The sequence below is a fragment of the Panulirus ornatus genome, chromosome 14 (assembly GCF_036320965.1).
Source record: "Panulirus ornatus isolate Po-2019 chromosome 14, ASM3632096v1, whole genome shotgun sequence".
NCBI lineage: Eukaryota > Metazoa > Arthropoda > Malacostraca > Decapoda > Palinuridae > Panulirus > Panulirus ornatus.
The window spans coordinates 49,029,950-49,057,230 of NC_092237.1; the positions used below are offsets into that span (position 1 = coordinate 49,029,950).

Below are 27,281 nucleotides of genomic sequence, written 5' to 3' on the forward strand. Positions count from 1 at the left end.
CAGAATGCATACTTGCCCCTCTCTCTAAAACTCTTGCATTCACCTCCCTAACCACCCTATCCACAAACAAATTAAACAACCATGGAGACATCACGCACCCCTGCCACAAACCGACATTCACTGGGAACCAATCACTTTCCTCTCTTCCTACTTGTACACATGCCTTACATTCTCGATAAAAACTTTTCACTGCTTCTAGCAACTTACCTCCCACACCATATACTCTTAATACCTTCCACAAAGCATCTCTATCAACCCTATCATATGACTTCTCCAGATCCATAAATGCCACATTCAATTTCATCTGTTTTTCTAAGTACTTCTCACAAACATCCTTCTCCACACATCCTCTACCACTTCTGAAACGACATTGCTCTTCCCCAATCTGATGCTATGCACATGCCTTTACCCTCTCAATCAATACCCTTCCATATAATTTCCCAGGAATACTCAACAAACTTATACCTCTGTAATTTGAACACTCACCTTTATCCCCTTTGCCTTTGTACAATGGCACTATGCATGTAATATCAACATATATACATATATATATACACATACACAGACATATACTAATATACACACATACATATTCATACTTACTTGCCTTCATCCATTCCCAGTGCCACCCTGCCCCAAAGGAAACAGTATTGCCACCACCTGGGTCAACAAGGTAGTGCCATGAAAACAAACAAAAAAAGGCCACATTCAATCACACTAAGCCTCTAACTGTCATGCGTAATGCACCGAAACCACAACTTCCTATAAATATCCAGGCCCTACAGACCTTTCCATGGATTACCCCAGACGTTTCCCATGCCCTGGCTCAGTCCACTGACAGCACATCGACCCTGGTGTACCACACTGTTCCAATTCACACTATTCCTTACACACCTCTCACCCTCCTGTATGTTCAGGCCCCGATCGCTCAGAATCTTTTTTCACTCCATCCTTCTCCCTTCAATCTGGTCTCCCACTTCTTCTTGTTCCTTCCACCTCTGACAAATATATCCTCTTTGTCAATCTTTCCTCACTCATTCTCTCCACATGTCCAAACCATTTCAACACACCCTCTTCTGCTCTCTCAACCACACTTTTTATTTCCACACATCTCTCTTACCCTTTCATTACTTACTAGATCAGACCACCTCACACCACATATTGTCCTCAAACATTTCATTTGCAACACATTCACCCTCCTCCTCACAACCTTATCTATGGCCTATGCCTTGCAACCATATCATATTGCTGGAACTACTATTCCTTCAAACAGACCCACTTTTGCATTCTAAGATAATGTTCTCTCCTGCACATTCTTCATCGCTCCCAAAACCTTCGCCCCCTCCCCCACACTGTGACTCACTTCTGCTCCCATGGTTCCATTCACTGTTAAGTCAACTCCCAGATATCTTAAACACTTCAATTCCTCCAATTTTTCTCCATTCAAACTTACATCCCAATTAACCTGCCACTTAACCCTACTGAACCTCATAACCTTGCTCTTATTCGCATTTACTCTCACACTTTTCCAAGCTCAGTCACCAACTTTTGCAGTTTCTCCCTCGAATCAGCCAACAGAGCTGTACAACTGGCGAACACCAACTGACTCACTTCCCAAGCCCTCTCACCCCTAACAGACTGAATGCTCACCTCTCTCTCCAAAACTCTAGCATTTACCTCTCAAACAACCCCATCCATAAACGAATTACACAACCATGGAGACATCACGCACCCATGCTGGAAACCCACATTCACTGGGAACCAATCACTTTCCTCTCTTCCTACTTGTACACATGCCTTACATACTTCATAAAAACTTTTCACTGCTTCTAGCAACTTACCTCCCACACCACATACTCTTAATACCTTCCACAAAGCATCTCTATCAACCTTATCATATGCCTTCTCCAGATCCATCTGTTTTTCTAAGTATTTCTCACATACATTCTTCAAAGCAAACACCTGATCCACACATCCTCTACAACTTCTGAAACAACACTGCTCTTCCCCATTCTGATGCTCTGTACATGCCTTCACCTTCTCAATCAATACCCTCCCATATAATTTCCCAGGAATAATCAACAAACTTATGCCCTCCGTAGTTTGAAAACTCATCTTTATCCCCTTTGCCTCTGTACAATAGCACTATGTACACATTCTGCCAAGCCTAAGGCACTTCACCATGATCCATACATACATTGAATATCCTTACCAACCAATCAACAACACAGTCACCCCCTTTCTTAATAAATTCAACTGTAATACATCCAAACCCACCACCCTGGAGGATTTCATCTTCTGCAAAGCTTTCACTACCTCTTCTCTCTTAACCAAATCATGATAATAATAATAATATTTATTTGCGGCAGGGGTGTGTGATGTCTCCATGGTTGTTTAATTTGTTTATGGATGGGGTTGTTAGGGAGGTGAATGCAAGAGTTTTGGAAAGAGGGGCAAGTATGAAGTCTGTTGGGGATGAGAGAGCTTGGGAAGTGAGTCAGTTGTTGTTCGCTGATGATACAGTGCTGGTGGATGATTCATGTGAGAAACTGCAGAAGCTGGTGACTGAGTTTGGTAAAGTATGTGAAAGAAGAAAGTTAAGAGTAAATGTGAATAAGAGCAAGGTTATTAGGTACAGTAGGGTTGAGGGTCAAGTCAATTGGGAGGTGAGTTTGAATGGAGAAAAACTGGAGGAAGTGAAGTGTTTTAGATATCTGGGAGTGGATCTGGCAGCGGATGGAAACATGGAAGCGGAAGTGGATCATAGGGTGGGGAGGGGGCGAAAATTCTGGGAGCCTTGAAGAATGTGTGGAAGTCGAGAACATTGTCTTGGAAAGCAAAAATGGGTATGTTTGAAGGAATAGTGGTTCCAACAATGTTGTATGGTTGCGAGGCGTGGGCTATGGATAGAGTTGTGCGCAGGAGGATGGATGTGCTGGAAATGAGATGTTTGAGGACAATGTGTGGTGTGAGGTGGTTTGATCGAGTGAGTAACGTAAGGGTAAGAGAGATGTGTGGAAATAAAAAGAGCGTGGTTGAGAGAGCAGAAGAGGGTGTTTTGAAATGGTTTGGTCACATGGAGAGAATGAGTGAGGAAAGATTGACCAAGAGGATATATGTGTCGGAGGTGGAGGGAACGAGGAGAAGAGGGAGACCAAATTGGAGGTGGAAAGATGGAGTGAAAAAGATTTTGTGTGATCGGGGCCTGAACATGCAGGAGGGTGAAAGGAGGGCAAGGAATAGAGTGAATTGGAGCGATGTGGTATACCGGGGTTGACGTGCTGTCAGTGGATTGAATCAAGGCATGTGAAGCGTCTGGGGTAAACCATGGAAAGCTGTGTAGGTATGTATATTTGCGTGTGTGGACGTATGTATATACATGTGTATGGGGGTGGGTTGGGCCATTTCTTTCATCTGTTTCCTTGCGCTACCTCGCAAACATGGGAGACAGCGAAAAAAAAAAAAAAAAAAAAAAAAATGATCTATAAAAATAAATAAATAAATAAATCTATAATTTATTATACTTTGTTGCTGTCTCCCGCATTAGTGAGGTAGCACATAATAATAATAATAATTATTTATTTATTTATTTATTTATTTTGCTTTGTCGCTGTCTCCCGCGTTTGCAAGGTAGCGCAAGGAAACAGACGAAAGAAATGGCCCAACCCACTCACATACACATGTATATACATACACGTCCACACACGCAAATATACATACCTATACATCTCAATGTACACATATATATACACACATAGACATATACATATGTACACATGTACATAATTCATACTGTCTGCCTTTATTTATTCCCATCGCCACCTCACCACACATGGAATAACATCCCCCTCCCCCCTCATGTGTGCAAGGTAGCGCTAGGAAAAGACAACAAAGGCCCCATTCGTTCACACTCAGTCCCTAGCTACCACGTAATAATGCCCGAAAATACAGCTCCACCTCCACATCCAGGCCCCACACAACTTTCCATGGTTTACCCCAGACGCTTCACATACCCTGATTCAATCCATTGACAGCAAGTCGACCACCGTATACCACATCGATCCAATTCACTCTATTCCTTGCCTGCCTTTCACCCTTCTGCATGTTCAGGCCCCGATCACTCAAAATCTTTTTCACTCCATCTTTCTACCTAAAATTTGGTCTCCCACTTCTCCTCGTTCCCTCCACCTCCGACACATATATCCTCTTGGTCAATCTTTCCTCACTCATTCTCTCCATGTGCCCAAACCATTTCAAAACACCCTCTTCTGCTCTCTCAACCACGCTCTTTTTATTTCCACACATCTCTCTTACCCTTACATTACTTACTTGATCAAACCACCTCACACCACATATTGTCCTCCAACATCTCATTTCCAGCACATCCACCCTCCTGTGCACAACTCTATCCATAGCCCACGCTAATAATAATAATATTTATATATTATTATACTTTATCGTTGTCTCCCGCGTTAGCGAGGTAGCGCAAGGAAACTGACGAAAGAATGGCCCAACCCAACCTCATACACATGTACATACATACACGTCCACACACGCACATATACATACCTATACATTTCAACATATACATATATATATACATTTTTCTTTTTCTTTCATACTATTCGCCATTTCCCGCATCAGCATGGTAGCGTTAAGGACAGAGGACTGGGCCTCTGAGGAAACATCCTCATCCAGCCCCCTTCTCTGTTCCTTCCTTTGGAAAAAAAAAAAAAAAAAAAAAAGATACATACACAGACATATACGTATACACACATATACATAATTCATACTTGCTGCCTTCACTCATTCCCGTCACCACACCGCCACACATGAAATGACAAACCCCCTCCCCCCGCATGCGCGTGGGGTAGCGCCAGGAAAAGATAAAGGCCACATTCGTTCACACTCAGTCTCTAGCTGTCATGTATAATGCACCGAAACCACAGCTCCCTTTCCACATCCAGGCCCCACAAAACTTTCCATGGTTTACCTCAGACGCTTCACATGCCCTGGTTCAATCCATTGACAGCACGTCGACCCTGGTATACCACATAGTTCCAATTCACTCTATTCCTTGCACGCCTTTCACCCTCCTGCATGCTCAGTCCCCGATCGCTCAAAATCTTTTTCACTCCATCTCTCCACCTCCAATTTGGTCTCCCACTTCTCGTTCCCTCCACCTGTGACACACATATCCTCTTTGTCAATCTTTCCTCACTCATTCTCTCCATATGACCAAACCATTTCAAAACACCCTCTTCTGCTCTCTCAACCACACTTTTTATTACCACACCTCTCTCTTACCCTTTCATTACTTACTCGTTCAAACCACCTCACACCACATATTGTCCTCAAACATCTCGTTTCCAACACATCCACCCTCCTCCGCACTATATCTATAGCCCACGCCTCGCAACCATATAACATTGTTGGAACCACTATTCTTTCAAACATACCCATTTTGGCTTTCCAAGATAATGATAATAATAATAATTATCCCTGGGGATAGGGGAGAAAGAATACTTCCCATGTATTCCCTGCATGTTGTAGAAGGCGACTAAAAGGGAAGGAACAGAGAAGGGGGCCAGGTGAGGATATTCCCTCTATGGCCCAGTCCTCTGTTCTTAATGCTACCTTGCTAATGCAGGAAATGGCAAATAGTATGAAAGAAAAGAAAGAAAATAATAATAATATACATGATAAGCTATAAAGTATTCATCAACAAAAGAACAGGGTTCAATCATAAAACCAATTCAAAAGATAAAGCTAATCAACATGGTTAAGAGTGTCATACATACAGCATTAAATGATTGGGTGAACTTTCAAAGACTAAAACAGTGGTTGATTCTTCTTTTCTCTTTATAATTTTGGCAATCACTGTTACATTTGTCTAAGAAAAGAGAGTCCTGTGAAGATTGAGGATGAGAGCATCCACCTTCCAACATCCATCATAATTATCAAGCATAAAGTTTCAGCAAATACATGAGATATGCCAAGATCTACCTTTGTTGTTATTCCAGAAAAACATTTTTAAACAATAACTGCCATATCATGAAATCATGAAAACTGAACCATAAGATATGATACCTGATTTGGTTTTCCTTTCCTCTTGACTAGAATTGCTGGCTCACTGACAAATGCAGATCTTTTCCGGTTGGGAGATAGATTCTGAGGAGGAATCTGCAGTGTAACCCCAAACGTTGTGTGTTTGCCCATTTCATCGGCAAAAATGTTTGCTTCACGCACAAGAGTGTTGGCCTTCATAATATCTTGTCTGAGATGAGCTAAACTTCGCCGAAACATATCCTCTCTGGTAGGGTATGAGACAACTTTGTTTAAAATGTGTATATATACAAATAAAAATGTAAGAGGTGAAAAAGAGGGCAAATGAGAGTTGGGGTGAGAGAGTATCATTTAATTTTAGGGAGAATAAAAAGATGTTTTGGAAGGAGGTAAATAAAGTGCGTAAGACAAGGGAGCAAATGGGAACTTCAGTGAAGGGCGCTAATGGGGAGGTGATAACAAGTAGTGGTGATGTGAGAAGGAGATGGAGTGAGTATTTTGAAGGTTTGCTGAATGTGTTTGATGATAGAGTGGCAGATATAGGGTGTTTCGGTCGAGGTGGTGTGCAAAGTGAGAGGGTTAGAGAAAATGATTTGGTAAACAGAGAAGAGGTAGTAAAAGCTTTGTGGAAGATGAAAGCCGGCAAGGCAGCAGGTTTGGATGGTATTGCAGTGGAATCTATTAAAAAAGGGGGTGACTGTATTGTTGACTGGTTGGTAAGGTTATTTAATGTATGTATGACTCATGGTGAGGTGCCTGAGGATTGGCAGAATGCTTGCATAGTGCCATTGTACAAAGGCAAAGAGTATCGATAAGAGTGAGTGCTCAAATTACAGAGGTATAAGTTTGTTGAGTATTCCTGGTAAATTATATGGGAGGGTATTGATTGAGAGGGTGAAGGCATGTACAGAGCATCAGATTGGGGAAGAGCAGTGTGGTTTCAGAAGTGGTAGAGGATGTGTGGATCAGGTGTTTGCTTTGAAGAATGTATGTGAGAAATACTTAGAAAAGCAAATGGATTTGTATGTAGCATTTATGGATCTGGAGAAGGCATATGATAGAGTTGATAGAGATGCTCTGTGGAAGGTATTAAGAATATATGGTGTGGGAGGAAAGTTGTTAGAAGCAGTGAAAAGTTTTTATCGAGGATGTAAAGCATGTGTACGTGTAGGAAGAGAGGAAAGTGATTGGTTCTCAGTGAATGTAGGTTTGCGGCAGGGGTGTGTGATGTCTCCATGGTTGTTTAATTTGTTTATGGATGGGGTTGTTAGAGAGGTAAATGCAAGAGTTTTGGAAAGAGGGGCAAGTATGAAGTCTGTTGGGGATGAGAGAGCTTGGGAAGTGAGTCAGTTGTTGTTCGCTGATGATACAGCGCTGGTGGCTGATTCATGTGAGAAACTGCAGAAGCTGGTGACTGAGTTTGGTAAAGTGTGTGGAAGAAGAAAGTTAAGAGTAAATGTGAATAAGAGCAAGGTTATTAGGTACAGTAGGGTTGAGGGTCAAGTCAATTGGGAGGTGAGTTTGAATGGAGAAAAACTGGAGGAAGTTAAGTGTTTTAGATATCTGGGAGTGGATCTGGCAGCGGATGGAACCATGGAAGTGGAAGTGGATCATAGGGTGGGGGAGGGGGCGAAAATTCTGGGGGCCTTGAAGAATGTGTGGAAGTCGAGAACATTATCTCGGAAAGCAAAAATGGGTATGTTTGAAGGAATAGTGGTTCCAACAATGTTGTATGGTTGCGAGGCGTGGGCTATGGATAGAGTTGTGCGCAGGAGGATGGATGTGCTGGAAATGAGATGTTTGAGGACAATGTGTGGTGTGAGGTGGTTTGATCGAGTGAGTAACGTAAGGGTAAGAGAGATGTGTGGAAATAAAAAGAGCATGGTTGAGAGAGCAGAAGAGGGTGTTTTGAAGTGGTTTGGGCACATGGAGAGAATGAGTGAGGAAAGATTGACCAAGAGGATATATGTGTCGGAGGTGGAGGGAACGAGGAGAAGAGGGAGACCAAATTGGAGGTGGAAAGATGGAGTGAAAAAGATTTTGTGTGATCGGGGCCTGAACATGCAGGAGGGTGAAAGGAGGGCAAGGAATAGAGTGAATTGGAGCGATGTGGTATACCGGGGTTGACGTGCTGTCAGTGGATTGAATCAAGGCATGTGAAGCGTCTGGGGTAAACCATGGAAAGCTGTGTAGGTATGTATATTTGCGTGTGTGGACGTATGTATATACATGTGTATATGTTGGGCCATTTCTTTCGTCTGTTTCCTTGCGCTACCTCGCGAACGCGGGAGACAGCAACAAAGTATAATATAAATATAATATAATATTGATTGAGAGGGTGAAGGCATGTACAGAGCATCAGATTGGGAAAGAGCAGTGTGGTTTCAGAAGTGGTAGAGGATGTGTGGATCAGGTGTTTGCTTTGAAGAATGTATGTGAGAAATACTTAGAAAAGCAAATGGATTTGTATGTAGCATTTATGGATCTGGAGAAGGCATATGATAGAGTTGATAGAGATGCTCTGTGGAAGGTATTAAGAATATATGGTGTGGGAGGCAAGTTGTTAGAAGCAGTGAAAAGTTTTTATCGAGGATGTAAGGCATGTGTACGTGTAGGAAGAGAGGAAAGTGATTGGTTCTCAGTGAATGTAGGTTTGCGGCAGGGGTGTGTGATGTCTCCATGGTTGTTTAATTTGTTTATGGATGGGGTTGTCAGGGAGGTGAATGCAGAAGTTTTGGAAAGAGGGGAAAGTATGAAGTCTGTTGTGGATGAGAGAGCTTGGGAAGTGAGTCAGTTGTTGTTCGCTGATGATACAGCGCTGGTGGCTGATTCACGTGAGAAACTGCAGAAGCTGGTGACTGAGTTTGGTAAAGTGTGTGAAAGAAGAAAGTTAAGAGTAAATGTGAATAAGAGCAAGGTTATTAGGTACAGTAGGGTTGAGGGTCAAGTCAATCGACAAAGCAAAATAAAAAATGTAAACTTACCTATCTTTATCTATCATTACCCCAGAACCCCTTTCTCAGAAAGAGGTTCCTGCAGCCCAAGGTGAACTATTTCCAGGAACAGAAAAATGTAGACTCCTTCAGAATAAGTTCTTTGACAAGGACACATTCAAAATGATACAGCCACACAAGAGGTGACTGCACATGCAACTAAAGCATGGATGTAAGGGAATAGGGCTTTTCTTCTTCTGTTCCTAGTATGACCTCACTAATGTATGTATGGTGATCAAGTAAGAAAGAAAACAAAAAATACATACATATATATTTTTTTTCATACATGTTTGTCATTTCCCACTCAAGTGCAGTAGCATCAAAATCATGATTAAGCCTTTGAGGGAAAAATCCTCACATGGTTCCTTGCTCTGTTCCTTCTTTTGAAAAGTAATGCAGGAGGGATGGATTTCTCGCTCCCACTCCTACACCTCTTCTTCATCTTCTATAGCAGACAGAGAATACATGGGCAGGATTCTTTCTTCCCTATCCCCAGAAGAGTCATAACCACATAAACAAAGCAACTCTCTTCGTTCTCCTTTCTCCTCTAACTCTACCTTTGATGGCTCTTACAGTCCTTCACCTGAGGTTCCTCTTACTAATCCTACACCCCTCCCTGTAATCTCTTTTCAAACTGTCCGTGAAATGTTTCTCTCTTTGGTCACAAGCAAAGCTTATGGACTTGATGGCATCCATCACCATCTACTAAATGAGCGTGTCTCTGAACTTGCACTTGTGCTTCCTCATCTGTTCCATTTTTGTTTAAAAACTAGAACTTTTCCTTCTTCTTGGAAGCATGCATTGGTATGTTCCATACCTAAGGGTAACCGTTGTAACCCCTCCAACTATCATCCTGTTGCTTTAACATATATCTTTGAAATATCTCCTCAACTCCTGTACCCTCAGAGATCTTGAATCTCAGTCTTCTTTCTGATCGCCAGTATGACTTCCATGAGGTGAGATCTGCAAGTGATACTCTTTCCTATCTTACTAATGCCTGATCAACATCCCTGAAAGATTTTGGGGAATCCTTTGTAGTTGCCTTTTGACAGGGTGTGGCATTAGGGGTCTCATCTTTAAGCTCCCCTTTTTTGGATTCCCTCCCTCATATCTAGTTTCCTCTTCAGCTAATCTATCTCCTGGGGATAAAGCCCTTGGACTATCATGTGAAAGGGGTCCTGAGAATGTATGAAATATAATGATAATACACTGTTATCATAACTCTTTAAATCTTATACAACACATACGTCAGTACTGAAAGAAAGTCACATAACCATAAACACTATATCTCCTGAGTGATGAAGAAGACAATAAAAGGTAGGCTAGAAATACTACTATTCAGTTTTATTACTTCTTAAGGAGGAAGAAAGGAGGAGCAAAGCAAGGAGTTTCTCTAAGAATCAGCAATCCTTTCTTGATGCTATCATGTTAAGATAAGAAGCAATGAAAAAGTATGAAGAATTTATTTGCCTGAACTGGCTTTTCCTCTTTTTACTCATGATGTAGGTTAAGTGGAGAGGGAAAGAAAAAGAAATCTAAAGTGGTGAACCAAAACAAATTCAAGAGGATACACAATGACTTGTCACGTAAGAACCAAATCTGTCCGTTATACTCACCTATTTTGGGTATTCTGGGACAAATTGGGAAAAAATCAAAATGGAAATAGTTGGGAATTTAAAATGTTATGTTACAAATACCAACACAACTCAATTATTTTGGAAGAACGTCTAATGTGCATGATACCAAGAGAACCATTGTGATCATTCTCATATAAAGTTTCTGAATTGACTTTCACTCCTGATAATCAAAACATGAAAGATTCTGATTGGGATGATATCAAGACAAACTGGAAAAACAAGACTTAATTTTGACAGGGAATGTGACAAATATTGGACCATAAGACTACCCTGGTAAATTCCAATCTAGTTATTCCATCTATCTATCTGTATCTTTGATACCTGTTCTCTTTGGGAACTCCCTCAAGAGGGATGCCAAGGTAAAAGAGGCTCCATAACCGCTGAACTCTAGTGCTATTTCTTAGCCTTTAGTGCTTCACCCTTAACAGGCCACTGGCAGAGGGCAACTCTATCGCAGTGTTTTTTGAAGCTTTTTCCTACTTCTACTTAATGCTCCTGCCTAACGTTCCAACCAACTACCTCTACCTAACCTTTCTACATGATGCTTCTGCCTAAATATTTCTACCTACTACTTCTAGTTATTATAATTTCTACATACTATGCTACATAATATAAAGCAAACATCTGTACTGTATACAATGAGAACAGTGTACAGGACTTACTTAACTTATGGTAAAAGTATTATGAATTTGAAGTGTAAGAAGTGTGGTTGGCATTTATTTCTGTCTGCTGATGTACTTTAACCAAAACAAATGAAAGGATACACAGCGACTCCTTTCGTAAAAACCAAATTTGTCTAATTTAAAGTCACCTATTTTGGCTTTTGTGGGATAAGGTTTCTGGGTCAAAAATAGGAGAACAAATCAACAAAATTTGAAAAATTGGCAATATTATGCAGCATAATATAAAACAAACATCTATACTGCATACAATGAGGACATAGTGTACATGACTTACTTAACCCATGGTAAAAGTACTATGAAACTTAAGTATAGGAGGTGTGGTTGGCATTTATTTCCGCCTGCTGATAAACTTTTACCTCTTGTTTCTTGTTACTATGCTATCTCTTCAAAGTATTTTTCTTTATATTGTGCAGTGTAAGGCAGCACAGACACTTATACTAAAAATCATAATGTACTACAGTACCTAAGTCTTTGTAAAGTAAGCATAAATCACTGAGATGTAAGCAGCAAGTGTACATCTGCTATTTGTTCAACTTCATGTTTCTTTAAGCTAATCCTAAAAGGCATCACAAAAGAATGTCTCAAGAGTATTCTCATATCAGGAGAAAGCTGCCACATAAAAGGAAAAAAAAAGATATGGCTGCTGTGGGGAAAAGCCAATTCATGCAGTTACTGGTTTTAAAATTTCAGTCAAGTTTAGTCAACTACCACAAAGACTACAGTGTATAAGTGGCTAAGGAAAAGTATCACATCTTTATTTCTCTGCACCAATAATAACATGGACATCTTGAATAACAAGCCAAGTTATCAAATTTCACTCAACTGTATTAGGTGCATTCACTCTTCCTTCCCAAATAAAAAAAATAAGTTTTTGCCATGAACAAATGAATTTTTTTCTATTATACTTAGTCGCTGTCTCCCGCATTAGCAAGGTAGCGCAAGGAAACAGACGAAAGAATGGCCCAACCCACTCACATACACATGTATATGCATAAATGCCCACACACACACATATACATACCTATACATTTCAATGTACACATACAATACATATGAAATGTTGTACCATCATAAAAATAACAAAACAAAATTACTACATGTACACTAAACAAATCAAAAGCCTCTGCATCATAGGTACCTTTCCTGAGCCCATTTTTCTATTCGAAGCTGGGATGTTGGAGTTGATGGAGTCATTTTTGTGCCTCTCAATGGGTCAAATGGCATATATGGTGCATAGGGGGTTGTGGGAGATAAAATATTTCGTAACTGCTGGAACTGCTTCTCATACTCTTGACGCTGTTTCTCCAGTGCCACTGAAATAATAGTGAAAATAAATGTGACAGTAGATGCTACACTTGAAAAGTGTGACTAACCAATATCCGTAAGTATTTTCATAATTATCATCATTAAATTAGATAAAATTAGTTAAACTTCAAAACAACATTATTCTATTTATTAGAAAAAATTAATCACACGTTTTCAACCTGTTGAGGATCGTTTCACTTCAAAGATGGTCTTTCTCTGAGGTCAACATCTAGGAGTGCAGGAGCTGTACTCTTGACAACCATAAAAGCATAAATGAGCAATCCAATACAAAACTTCCAAATTGATGAACATCCCAAAGAAATGCACATATCACAAATTGGCAGAGACCACTCTTAATATTTTCTGTATGCATTGTATATTATTTTCATTGCTTAAAACTTCAATTGGTACATTATTTCCATTATAACATAACATTCTAAGTATCAAATCTTTTTTTTTCTTTTTTTTTTTGGCTTATGGTCCCTAACCCTTTACTTACATGGAAATGGATGTCACAAAACAGAAAAATTTTGATACAGCACGAAATTTCTTGGTACCTATCTTGTGCAATGTTCCAAATATACAAATAATAATTGCATCCTCATTTCCTGGTCAATCTACTCCATCTTATAATATGGTATAAATAAATGCCAAAAAAATAAGAAAGCAATAATTTCAAAAATCATTAATTCCTTAATGTCATTTACCCCTTTATAGACAAGATGACTATACTCCTATAAATTCTCCTGGATAAGAAACATTAGGAGATACACTTTAGTTGGTCTTGATACAAAATATGGAAATAATAAAAACTCGCTACTAAAGAATTACTAACAAATGTGCAAATTTTGGTTATCAACAATTAAAATATAATCAGTGACATTTACAAACATACTTTGTTTATCTTCCTCATGCTGTCGTTCAAGGTTTTGTATGGCTGTCTGGATTGGGTCATTACTGAGCTCCTTTAACATAAGTTCTTCCCGAGCAAAGTTGTAGTCTATGGGCTGAGCTGGTGTCTGGGGTTCTGAATTATTTCCACCTGAAATACATTGTTATCAGTAAGAGTATGCACAAAAAAGCAACAATTACCTATCGGTCCAAGATCATTCTGAAGTACTATTAAAGATATGCACAACTTCAAGGCATATGTGATGCCACACCAGTGACAAATGACTGTCCACGAAAAAGCTACCTTTCTATGCCTCCCCCCTTCTGGAAATGGTTGAAGTACTTTTTCACTTTAAGTTACTGAAACTTGATATTCTTCCCCAAAAGCAATGGTATAAATGCACACTAATTCAATGTATTTCTGAGAGATGCATTTTATTTTGCTGTTTATCTCTATTTACTTAATAAGACAAAGTTAAAGCACACCTAGGGAGTAAGGTTTACACAACAAGAATTGCAACATAAGGATGTTTATCATGCTGCCTAGCAATCAACTTAATATGCAGAAGCCAAATTCTGAAAACACTTCCAGTGCCTATTTCCAAGGCATATAAATCACACAATGGTAAGAGCTTCAAAATTAAAACAATATCATTGTGGGTAAATTCAGAGGGCATAGTTAATACATCATCTAAAACTCACACTCTTTACCCCCATCCTCATTCCACCAAAAGAAAATGGACTGGAAAAAAAAATAAATATAATAAGAAAGCAATGACTAAAAGGGAATTAGTCAAAGATTATATCTCATATACTACTTATTTTCAAAAGTTAATATCTTGACAACTTTTTTCAAAGTTGTAATCATTTGATAAAAACTTATTACTGATTAAAATACACCAAAGACACATGCTTCTCCAAGTATGTGAAGCTTTCAACACGAGATCAGTTACTATTAGATTCAAGTTTTAATGAATGAAAACCTTTTTTCTTCAAGGCAGTGCCCCATGAGTCTCTGAGAGACTCAAGGATTCCCAAGGTTAGAAACCTCTAATCCCCTGCCTTCTGGTGAAGTGAATGCTTCTGACATCTATTTGGTGCTAGCAGCCTCTTAGTTTGGCCATGCCCAACCACTAACCAATCAGCAACTCCTGTAAAATTATAACGTTATCATCCCACTGGCAGTCACTTTGGTGCTCACCTGCTATCTCATAATTCTTGAAACCTTTCCTAAAATTTGCAAGCCAAACAGGACTTGCTTGAAATATTTTTGCTGCTCCTTCTTCCACTGCCAAGTCAACACATATACTCTGAGCCTATGCTTGTATCACAAGCAAGCTGATGGGAATATTTTCATGAGTTTGGTGTTTGATCCATGTGCCCAATATTCATTCCATTCTCTCCATAATAAAACTTTGGGAATATGAGGTCTTAGATCTAATGAATGATATTCCTCTCTTGCCACTCTCCTTGATATCTGCACTAACACAAATAGTCCATAAAGTACATTCTCTAAGTCTAATGGCTCAATATAAGATGATTGTTCAACTTTCATAATGTCTAAGCACATCCATCTTAACCTCAATGGTGATGGCCTTACACTTCTTAGCACCACTGGAACCAGAACTTAAGAGATGTTCTAGCAGCATGATGTAAAGGGCAAATCGTGCAATATACAGTATACAGCAGCAACAAATACTGTGGCCCTCCAGGACTAAAGACTGCATCTATGCCATGCATACATGTGCTTCTTGAGCAACGCTGGCAATGCCACATACTGTGTATCCAACCCACTGATGATGGCATTAAATCTATCTTTATCTTTCATGCCCAATCCCATGGGGAACTCCCATCAAGGGGGTGATCAATGCAAAAGTTTCCATTCATTCCTGTCCTTACAAGCCTCCCTCATACAACATTCCATGCATTTTCCCCCATTTCTCTCCCTCCAATACTCTTCCACTCTAATTCTCAATGCATAGGCAGTGTTCCTCTCACACCAACCCCTTTAATTGTACTATCATACTCTCTCCTTGTAAACTCCCCATCTTGCATTAAACATAGACATTGAAAAAATTTTGGGATGAAATCTAATCAAAAGACATATATGAGGAAAACTATTCATAACAATTAAAACTGAGAAATGAAACTTACTAGTGCTGGTCTTGGGACAGTTGACACGAAAGAAATAGTTGAATCCCCAAAGTATTCGGTCTCCATGTCGTAACTGCAGTTTCTCTGTCACCTAAACAATATGCATTGATTAGGAAATATTTCCAGTCACATTTCACATATTTACTGTAGATCAAATCTTCATAAAATTAAGTCATCTGTCAATTATCTTTTAACAATGCTTTCAAATTTCATGATGTGTATCAATATAAAAGATAAACAAAGTCTTCCATAATAATGTAGTGCTTCTTAATCATTCACTCTCCACCCTCACACATAAGACTTGTCTAATTAGAAAGATCTTTTTTTTTTTTTTTGTCGCTGTTTCCCGCGTTTGCGAGGTAGCGCAAGGAAACAGACGAAAGAAATGGCCCAACCCACCCCCATACACATGTATATACATACGTCCACACACGCAAATACACATACCTACACAGCTTTCAATGGTTTACCCCAGACGCTTCACATGCCTTGATTCAATCCACTGACAGCACGTCAACCCCGGTATACCACATCGCTCCAATTCACTCTATTCCTTGCCCTCCTTTCACCCTCCTGCATGTTCAGGCCCCGATCACACAAAATCTTTTTCACTCCATCTTTCCACCTCCAATTTGGTCTCCCTCTTCTCCTCGTTCCCTCTACCTCCGACACATATATTCTCTTGGTCAATCTTTCCTCACTCATCCTCTCCATGTGCCCAAACCACTTCAAAACACCCTCTTCTGCTCTCTCAACGACGCTCTTTTTATTTCCACACATCTCTCTTACCCTTACGTTACTCACTCGATCAAACCACCTCACACCACACATTGTCCTCAAACATCTCATTTCCAGCACATCCATCCTCCTGCGCACAACTCTATCCATAGCCCACGCCTCGCAACCAAACAACATTGTTGGAACCACTATTCCTTCAAACATACCCATTTTTGCTTTCCGAGATAATGTTCTCGACTTCCACACATTCTTCAAGGCCCCCAGAATTTTCGCCCCCTTCCCCACCCTATGATCCACTTCCGCTTCCATGGTTCCATCCGCTGCCAGATCCACTCCCAGATATCTAAAACACTTCACTTCCTCCAGTTTTTCTCCATTCAAACTCACCTCCCAATTGAATTGACCCTCAACCCTACTGTACCTAATAACCTTGCTCTTTTTCACATTTACTCTTAACTTTCTTCTTTCACACACTTTACCAAACTCATTCACCAGCTTCTGCAGTTTCTCACATGAATCAGCCACCAGCGCTGTATCATCAGCGAACAACAACTGACTCACTTCCCAAGCTCTCTCATCCCCAACAGACTTCATACTTGCCCCTCTTTCCAAAACTCTTGCATTCACCTCCCTAACCACCCCATCCATAAACAAATTAAACAACCATGGAGACATCACACACCCCTGCCGCAAACCTACATTCACTGAGAACCAATCACTTTCCTCTCTTCCTACACGTACACATGCCTTACATCCTCGATAAAAACTTTTCACTGCTTCTAACAACTTGCCTCCCACACCATATATTCTTAATACCTTCCACAGAGCATCTCTATCAACTCTATCATATGCCTTCTCCAGATCCATAAATGCTACATACAAATCCATTTGCTTTTCTAAGTATTTCTCACATACATTCTTCAGAGCAAACACCTGATCCACACATCCTCTACCACTTCTGAAACCACACTGCTCTTCCCCAATCTGATGCTCTGTACATGCCTTCACCCTCTCAATCAATACCCTCCCATATAATTTACCAGGAATACTCAACAAACTTATACCTCTGTAATTTGAGCACTCACTCTTATCCCCTTTGCCTTTGTACAATGGCACTATGCACGCATTCCGCCAATCCTCAGGCACCTCACCATGAGTCATACATACATTAAATAACCTTACCAACCAGTCAACAATACAGTCACCCCCTTTTTCAATAAATTCCACTGCAATACCATCCAAACCTGCTGCCTTGCCGGCTTTCATCTTCCGCAAAGCTTTCACTACCTCTTCTCTGTTTACCAAATCATTTTCCCTAACCCTCTCACTTTGCACACCACCTCGACCAAAACACCCTATATCTGCCACTCTATCATCAAACACATTCAGCAAACCTTCAAAATACTCACTCCATCTCCTTCTCACATCACCACTACTTGTTATCACCTCCCCATTTGCGCCCTTCACTGAAGTTCCCATTTGCTTCCTTGTCTTACGCACTTTATTTACCTCTTTCCAGAACATCTTTTTATTCTCCCTAAAATTTAATGATACTCTCTCACCCCAACTCTCATTTGCCCTTTTTTTTCACCTCTTGCACCTTTCTCTTGACCTCCTGTCTCTTTCTTTTATACATCTCCCACTCAATTGCATTTCACTCAAAAGCCACAAAATCCAGGTTCCTTTCCTCATATATACAACCTAACTTTCCTTTCTTCTCATCTTGATTACATTCACATACATTCAGATACCCCAATCTAAGCTTTTGAGAATGATAGCACTCCTAACTTGGTGCTTTCTTCTCTTCCATCTATTAGAAACTGAAATACAAGAAGGTTTCAGGCACTTACTCCTGCCCCTCTTAGTTGCCTTCTATGATAAGCAGGGATAATGTGGGTAGAATTCTTTCTTCCTAAGGATAAAAATAACACTATCTGGAAGTAATTCTATACTGTTAATATATCTGCAGATGAAAGTAAATTTATGCAGATAGAGAAACAAGTTATTCGGAGTGAAAAACTGAATGTACCTAGCATTATGATTCAATACCTAGAAACTGGTAAATGAGCTCCATCATACTCAAAACTTGACATTTTCCAGTGATAAAAGCTTCAATTGCACCTCTAACTCTTCTCCTTTATGTGACAATTCGCACCTTCAGCTTTCCCACTGCCATCCTGATTGATTAACACTCCCAAATACCTATATTCTGTAAATTGTAATCTTTTACCATTCAAATGATATCATGGTAGAAAAGCTCATCTTTTTCAAAGATGAAACACTTGTTCTTGATCACATTTACTTTCAACACACACCACCAGTAAATATCATCAAAAGACTTTATCACTCTACAAATCTCCTCTTCTGATTCTGTTCCTCAACAATTTAGGTATACTCTAATACAACCCTATGTAGTTCTACTCATTTAAAGGCCCATCTATAAAACCTGAAAAAGTCTTACCAGTGTTTAGAAATCTCCCATGTCCTCCATAGAAACAAAAAATTAAAATATTCTCCTAAATCAACTTTAGCATCTGCATTCTTTTAATCAATAAATTTTCCTGAAAGTTTTCAACACTACTAGCATCTACACATCTTCACCCTTTCTGAATATCCCTCCTTCCTAATATACAGGGTATCAGTATAGGAGCCACCGGCAAATTAAGTTCTGATTGTTGTTTTGCTCTTTCTTTCCAAGCACAGCTACATTTTGCAGTTCTGCCTTCTCATGTCTTCCCTAACCACAATGAACTCCCCCTCTCTATAAGGAAGATTTTACACTGCCTCAAAAATTAGTTTTTTCTTATTCATGTTTCCTTACTTCTTTATCTCTTTAAGCCCATTCTGAGAACTTTTGTCCAAGCCTGGACCCTTCAGCACAAAAAACACTTGAAACTTCCATGAACAATACTACAGCTTCTATGGTATAACCAACTGCACTCTGTAACAGGCCAGAACTCTCACACTTCATTGTATTATCAAATGCTACACCAACTTCAGTCATGACTCACACATAAAATGTAACTACATCACCCTTCCAGAAAACTCTATCACTCGTAATTCTTATACAATTCAGCAACTTCATAAATCAATTTCACTCTTTTCCTCACATCAGTTTTTCATGTTAACCATAAACAGCTTTGTCAGAGTTCTAGTCAAAGAGAATACTTACCTGAGAGCCATTTACACATGTACGAGCACTTGCATATGGTTCAATGAAGAGATCCGAGTTTTCTATTGACAAGACACTATGGTGTGTTTCAATTCCTACACCTGAGAGCTGAATGTCATTTGGCTCATTCCCAGCATCTGGGCGTCCAACCAATGTACGGTCCTGTGAAGTTCAAAATATATTTCTTACGTGAAACATACATATATCAGTAAATAGTTAATCCATGAATAAAAAATGCTATTGTCCAAATGATTTATTTCTTTTTAATAAAAAGTTCAAGCATTAACTTACATAAAAACATAAAATTTTTTACAATACTCTTTAAGGCTGTCGAATTCTGATGTAAATATTTTTTCGGAGGATAATGTTAGTTTTCTCAATAATAATCACAATGCAATTAGATGTACATGAACAAAACAACTGCAACAACTTAACTGTTCTTGGAACATTATTAGCATTTGTTTACAACTAAACACTGTCATCTCATGTACTGGAATCAGGATCAGAAGTACTAAGTACAGTTAATGCTGTTCAATTTTCTGAGTATTTCTATCCAAAAGTATTTAAAATGGACAGTTTTTACCGCTCTGTAAAAAAAAAAAAAATAAAAGACAAAGTATACAGAATTCTTGACTGTAGACCGACTGCCGCAACCAGGATTCAAACCTATGCACTTGACCTTGGGCAGCCCGTAAATATGTCAGAATCAAGAACACTCATCACTACACCATGTCCATCACAACTACATCAACTGAAGATTTACACATGAAGCATTGCAACTTGTAAATATACACCTTCATGTGGCGCTGTCCTGCTATTAAACAAATTTCTTGCTAAGCAATCTTGGCGGCACTCTTTACTGACGACTAGAGGTAGAGTATTGGTACTTTTACAAATTTCTTTTTGGCAATGAAATGCACCTTCATATGTCAGTGTGCTGTCTCCTGCCATTTATCTAAGTTTCCCATATAGAGCCTAGTGTGCCAGAACTTTTCACTATACTACTCTGTGATCTGTAAATATACATCTCCATAAATCATCTTGCTTTCCAGGTAACAGCTGTTTTGTCAAGAAGCAATGGAGCAATTGACTTATCTAAAAAATCCACATAAGATTAATTCATTCCATGCAGAAGCAGAAATTGAGTAAATATTTCTAAAATTGGAAGATCCTTTGTTTTTTTAACTGAATAAAGAAGTTTAATATCAGGAAATGAAAATTTCTGGATTCCTTACATTAAGAACTGTCTGGATGGTGCATGATATTAGACCAGTTTTACATTAAAATTTTGAAACATTTATTTGGTCTAATGGTTTACTCCAACGATCTATGGCCTTTGATAAAAGAGAATTTGGCCAAATGCAGCAACATTTCTATTACTCAGAAAATTTTCAGAATATGTATCCCTAACTGATGAAAAGCACTGTATAGCCTCTAATTCAAGAGAACTGCAGTGCAGTTGGTGAAATACATCTGTAACACTACAGAAGACCCAGTCAATCAATAAAGTTTATGCTTATATCAACAGTTTATTGCTTTTCTATATGTACTTTTATGCATTTGTACTGCTATCTACAACATAATAATGTGATATCAGTACCATACTTTCCTGTCTCTGGAGAATGGGTGTTTTTTAAGTCAAAAACAATTTTTCTATTACGAAATGAAAGAACATCTATTCTTCAATCTATATCTCTGATAACAGTTCCCTAACACACTATTACAATTATGCGTATGTATTCACTCAAAGTTTATGTACTTCTTTATATTTTCCACATGAACAGATCAAATTACAAACAGTATCCTCGAACTTAACCCATTTGTGACCCAGGGACCCCTTGTACTGTATCTTAACTGATATCAACATTCACCACAAGCTTTTACATAATTCATAAAGTTAAGAAAGTAATAAACACATACTTTCCATTGTAATCTTTCAAAAACATATCCAGATTTATACAATTATGAAGAGTGCAGACACTGAAGCAGCCATATAGCTATAGCATTTGACATAAACAAACTAGCTCCCATGTTCTCATTTCCACTTGTCATGTCAGATATATATATCAAAGATTTTCTTTTCAATTACAGTTTCAAAGCCTTGCTAAAATGAGTAAGAAGCACCTAGTATCTAGTGTAGCGGACATGAATATGTTATTATGATACGTGATATGAATGTGGTGCAGTAAAAGCAATTTAATACAGGATAATGCTTTGTTGATATCATTGCAGTGCTTTATTTCACCATATAACGGTAATCTTTACTGTATCTAAGCAACGAATAGAACAGCAAATCTGAGGAAACATATCTAAAAGCATTCCTCTTGAAAAAAATCCCATTTGTAAAATCAAGTCTTTCATAAAGCTGACATTGCTTAAAGTGATTTCCCTTAGAATAAAGCTTTTCTGGAATGCACTCAATAGGTTAAACAAACTCTCCATAGTATGAGTGCTGTGAATCAGATGACTACATCTCATTAATCAAATTAGCTTGCATTTCCAGACTTTATGCTTTGCTACACCATCAAAATCCTTGGAAATGTTCCATACCAATAATTCTGATAAATCACTAGCTCGGCAAAATTGCTTCATCCTGACCATTTCACTGATATATGAGGTGGATGACATGCATACAGCCTTTCAGTCAACCCTCTCCATACTGTACAAATAAAAAAAATTACACAAACACACATATGCATATCCATACACAAGTAAGTTTACTAAAGAAATAAGATATCACCTCTTTTGTCTCTTGGGTTATAAGATTGTAGAGCGGGAGAGAGAAGGCAAGTGAGGGGAAAGTATGGCCCTCTTTATAAAAGACAGACAAAAGTTTCAAGACATAATGGATGATGGGTTATTCAGACAGTACATAATGGGTGGAGTAACACTAAAAAAAAATTCATAGTACTGCAATCATACAATCCTCCAAAGAACTGCCACAATCCAGAGCAAATATACGACCATACCAAAGAGGGAGCAATCAGAATGGTGCAGGAAGCACCGAAAATGCACTTCTAAAAGATGGTGAAGTACTGAGAATGGGGTATTAGTATCACAAATAGACAGACCAGGTGAAATTAGATTCTCAGGGTGACAGGAAATAATGAAAGTCTTTAAAGTATAAACAGGAATATTTCCTATACCAACATGTCAGTGAACACTAAAATGAAAGGAACCGATACACCATCATGACTGGATTTTATTTTCACACATATAACACAAACTTATCCCTGGGGTGAGGGTAGAAAGAATACTTCCTATGTATTCCCTGCATGTCGTAGAAGGCGACTAAAAGGGGAGGGAATGAAGAGCTGGAAATCCTCCCCTTCCATTTTCTAATTTTCCAAAAGAGGGAATAGAAAAGGAGGCCAAGTGAAGATACTTCCTCTAAGGCTCAGTCCTCTGTACTTAATGCTACCTCACTAATGTGGAAAATGGCGAATATGTATGAAAAAAGAACCACATCCTGAGAATACTATGTATGTTACACTGATCAGAAAACAGTATTATGTAATGCTCAAGTTTGAGTATGGTAAATGAGGAAGTTAAAACAAAAGGTAAGACAAGAACCTAAAGAGGAGATAAACATTTTACCCAAATCTCAATAATTTCTTGAGTAATGTAGATTGGCAAATGGAATTCAGTAGCTAATGAAAGAATAGGAACACGGGTACCTCTAGAAAGAAATGGGGAATGAATTTATGAAAAGAGGGAAGAATGATTTTAATAAAAGATATAAAAAAGCAATGTAGCCGCAGGAGGTGAAGTGGTGAAGGTGTAGGTGATACTCCAACTGGCCAGCTTTCACTAGGTTTTAGAGACTGAAAACAATGACAAGAATAATGTGAACAAAGTAGGAGAATATCCAGAACTCTTCCATAAATTCATCTATATCCATGCTATTCTATGTGAAGATATTACCCAGGACTGAAGGTGAATCAGTCCCTCTCATCCTACTTTGTTTACTGACATGCTGCTATAAGAAATTCTCTACACATTCTAGAACTTGTGTCTCTATGATTCCATGTCACCATGAGAATCCAAATCCTGAAAGTCTTATTTGTTCCTTTTTTTGCTGTCATTATTTGTTCTGGATCATTAAAATTATTTTTTTTTTTTTTTGCCGCTGTCTCCTGCGTTTGCGAGGTAGCACAAGGAAACAGACGAAAGAAATGGCCCAACCCACCCCCATACACATGTACATAAATACACGTCCACACACGCAAATATACATACCTACACAGCTTTCAATGGTTTACCCCAGACGCTTCACATGCCCTGATTCAATCCACTGACAGCACGTCAACCCCGGTATACCACATCGATCCAATTCACTATATTCCTTGCCCTCCTTTCACCCTCCTGCATGTTCAGGCCCCGATCACACAAAATCTTTTTCACTCCATCTTTCCACCTCCAATTTGGTCTCCCACTTCTCCTCGTTCCCTCCACCTTTGACACATATATCCTCTTGGTCAATCTTTCCTCACTCATTCTCTCCATGTGCCCAAACCATTTCAAAACACCCTCTTCTGCTCTCTCAACCACGCTCTTTTTATTTCCACACATCTCTCTTACCCTTACGTTACTTACTCAATCAAACCACCTCACACCACACATTGTCCTCAAACATCTCATTTCCAGCACATCCACCCTCCTGCGCACAACTCTATCCATAGCCCACGCCTCGCAACCATACAAAATTGTTGGAACCACTATTCCTTCAAACATACCCATTTTTGCTTTCCGAGATATTTAGAAGATTATATATCATCAACACAACTATGCACTTCTTGCCTACAGTTACCCTTCCCTTTCTGAAAGATATGATACTTAAAGTTAACTCTTATTAGGAGAGCCAAACCCACTCTTCCTTTATCTTCTCTTTCCCTCCATACTACCATGTACCTCCTCCGGACATCTTATCTCTTTCCTGTCAAAGATAAAATCACATACTATACATTACTAAAAGTAATGTTCATTTATCACTTGTACAAACGTGGTCAATATCAATTCACCAAGCTACCAGATACTATGAACACAAGCATTTAGTAAAATCAATTTGGTAACCTTTCCCTTTGATCCTAATCTCCAATAATAATTCATGTAATTAACTTACAATGAGGTATTCATGGTTTAAGTCTCCATCCATTCATAAAAAATTCTGAAACTGTATACGAAAGCATTTAGTACCAATATATTACATTAGTACATAAGACCTTGTAACATTGCCATTTGAATCCCAAATTTAAAAATCTATTCAGGTGCAGGTATTTGTGTGAAGTATCTATGAACAATTTCACAGGCATTGCAAGCATGTCAGATCCCACCACATCCCATTTCCCTTGCCTTTATCTACATCACTATGAAAATTTGCCCTACTGATTATGGCTTCTCTTAAAAAAGAAAAAAAATCCTGGGAATGATAATGACAAGTTCTGTCCTTATCTAAGCACACACTAATGATATGTTGTGTTCATGTGCAGTTAGTAACATTACAGTGCAGAAGACTTTGCAACTTTGACCTCTGACCCCAGCCTTTGTTACTTATGCAGGTGTAGAACTTTGAATCAACATTATGTTAAACAAGTTTGGTTCATATCTAATCACCCATTCATGAGATATCATGTCAACAAGACCAAGATCCAAATACAGAATAACAAACAAGGAAACCAAATATGTTCCAGTGGTTTACTCCAGGAGGCAAAAAAGATATAAAGACATGATTAATACCTTTAAGTAATACACAAGCATCTCATTGAGGGATGGGTCAGCATTCAGGTTAACAAGGTAGTACTTATTTTTCTCTACACTAATGCCTGATGCCTGTACACTGATCCCCATTTTCTCCAATGCTTGCTGTCTTTCCTGTTGGACACGTTCTGAAACAAAAAACAATGCATAAGAAAAGCATAGAATTGAACGAGCTTGTAAGGAAAGACCTATTGCAATATGTTACCTGCATCTGAATACAGAGTCATTGGTCAGGTTGTATATGTCTGATCTAAACGAGAAGTGGGAGACCAAATTGGAGGTGGAAGGATGGAGTGAAAAAGATTTTGAGCGACTGGGGCCTGAACATAAAGGAGGGTGAAAGGCATGCAAGGAATAGAGTGAATTGGAACGATGTGGTATACCGGGGTCAACATGCTGTCAATGGATTGAACCAGGTCATGTGAAGCGTCTGGGGTAAACCATGGAAAGTTTTGTGAGGCCTGGATGAGGAAAGGGAGCTGTGGTTTCGGTGCATTATACAGCTAGAGACTGAGTGTGAATGAATGTGGCCTTTGTTGTCTTTTCCTAGTGCTACCTCACGCATGTGTGGGGGGAAGGGGTTGTCATTTCATGTGTGGCAGGGTTGCGACGGGAATGAATGAAGGCAGCAAAGTGTATGAATTATGTACATATGTATATGTCTGTGTATGTATATATATGTATACGTTGAAATGTAAAGGTATGTATATGTGCGTATGGACGTGTATGTATATACATGTGTATGTGGGTGGGTTGGGCCATTCTTTCATCTGTTTCCTTGCGCTATCTTGCTCACACGGGAGACAGCGACAAAGTATAATAAAATAAAATAAAAAAATTCTTCTGTCCATTTGAAGTATTTGAAAGCCTGGAAAAAAATACACCTATCCCCCACATAATGTCAGCTCATTTTCAAGAATTTTGCTGTAAAATAATATATCTTTCAAACTATTCGCCATTTCCCGCATTAGCAAGGTAGCGTGAAGAACAGAGGACTGGGCCTCTGAGGGAATATCCTCACCTCTCCCCCTTCTCTGTTCCTTCTTTTGGGAAAAAAAAAAAAAAGAGGGGAGGATTTCTAGCCCCCCTCTCCCTCCCCTTTAGTTGCCTTCTACGACACGCAGGGAATACGTGGGAAGTATTCTTTCTCCCCTATCCCCAGGGATAAAATAATATATAAATGTATATAAAAAAACCAATCCATTTGATGAACGGCTAAAAGTAGTTAAAATGGAATTATGAATATCTAATGATTCTATTTTTTTCCTCAGCACTATATATGATTTGAAGACTCCCAATACACTTCTACTGCAGTGGGTTAGCTATACAGATGTTATAGTATTGTAATAAAACATATGAAAAAAAATCTTACAAATTTGTAATAAGGGAAAAAGAGGGAGATGGAGGATGCAGTGTGTGTGTCTGTGGTAAAAGAGGAAGTGACCTATGATGAGCTGTGTGTTGAAAATATATGAGGAATTTCATCTGGTTTTCTGAGAAATTAAGCCAGTTTACAGCCTACAGGTCTTACCTCTAAGATAACTTTCTGTATGACTAAAAGGCTATCCAGGATTGGTTTGCTCTATCTTCACTATAGTGTAGTACAGGTACTCTCTTGAATATCCAGGACTCTTGAGACTGAGGTGCCGCCAGTTTTAGATTTCCATGGTTTTAAATTCAGTATCCCTTCTCAAATAATGGCAAAAGCAGTTGCCATCTTTATAAAATCACTAGAATTCTGGATTATACTTCATACAATTCAAAACTCAAAAAGTTTATTCTCAAGAGAAAAGGGACTTCATGACACAGCATACTAGCAGCACATTTGAATTTGGAAAAATGTGTGAACTATGACCAATATTGAGAGTAATTGTGAATAAATGCA

At 38.9% G+C, this 27,281-nt stretch overlaps 1 protein-coding gene across 1 annotated transcript in view; it reads right to left on the bottom strand.

Moving 5' to 3' along the window:
• Khc-73 (Kinesin heavy chain 73) overlaps window positions 1-27,281 on the bottom strand; it is a 785,588-nt gene that overhangs the window by 322,913 nt on the left and 435,394 nt on the right. The window contains exons 11-16 of the mRNA XM_071670193.1: window positions 25,376-25,524; window positions 19,640-19,801; window positions 15,730-15,820; window positions 13,580-13,726; window positions 12,518-12,692; window positions 6,091-6,313 (exon numbers count right to left, since the gene is read on the bottom strand). Coding sequence (XP_071526294.1) covers window positions 6,091-6,313; window positions 12,518-12,692; window positions 13,580-13,726; window positions 15,730-15,820; window positions 19,640-19,801; window positions 25,376-25,524 — 947 coding nt within the window. The remainder of the gene's footprint in view (window positions 1-6,090; window positions 6,314-12,517; window positions 12,693-13,579; window positions 13,727-15,729; window positions 15,821-19,639; window positions 19,802-25,375; window positions 25,525-27,281) is intronic.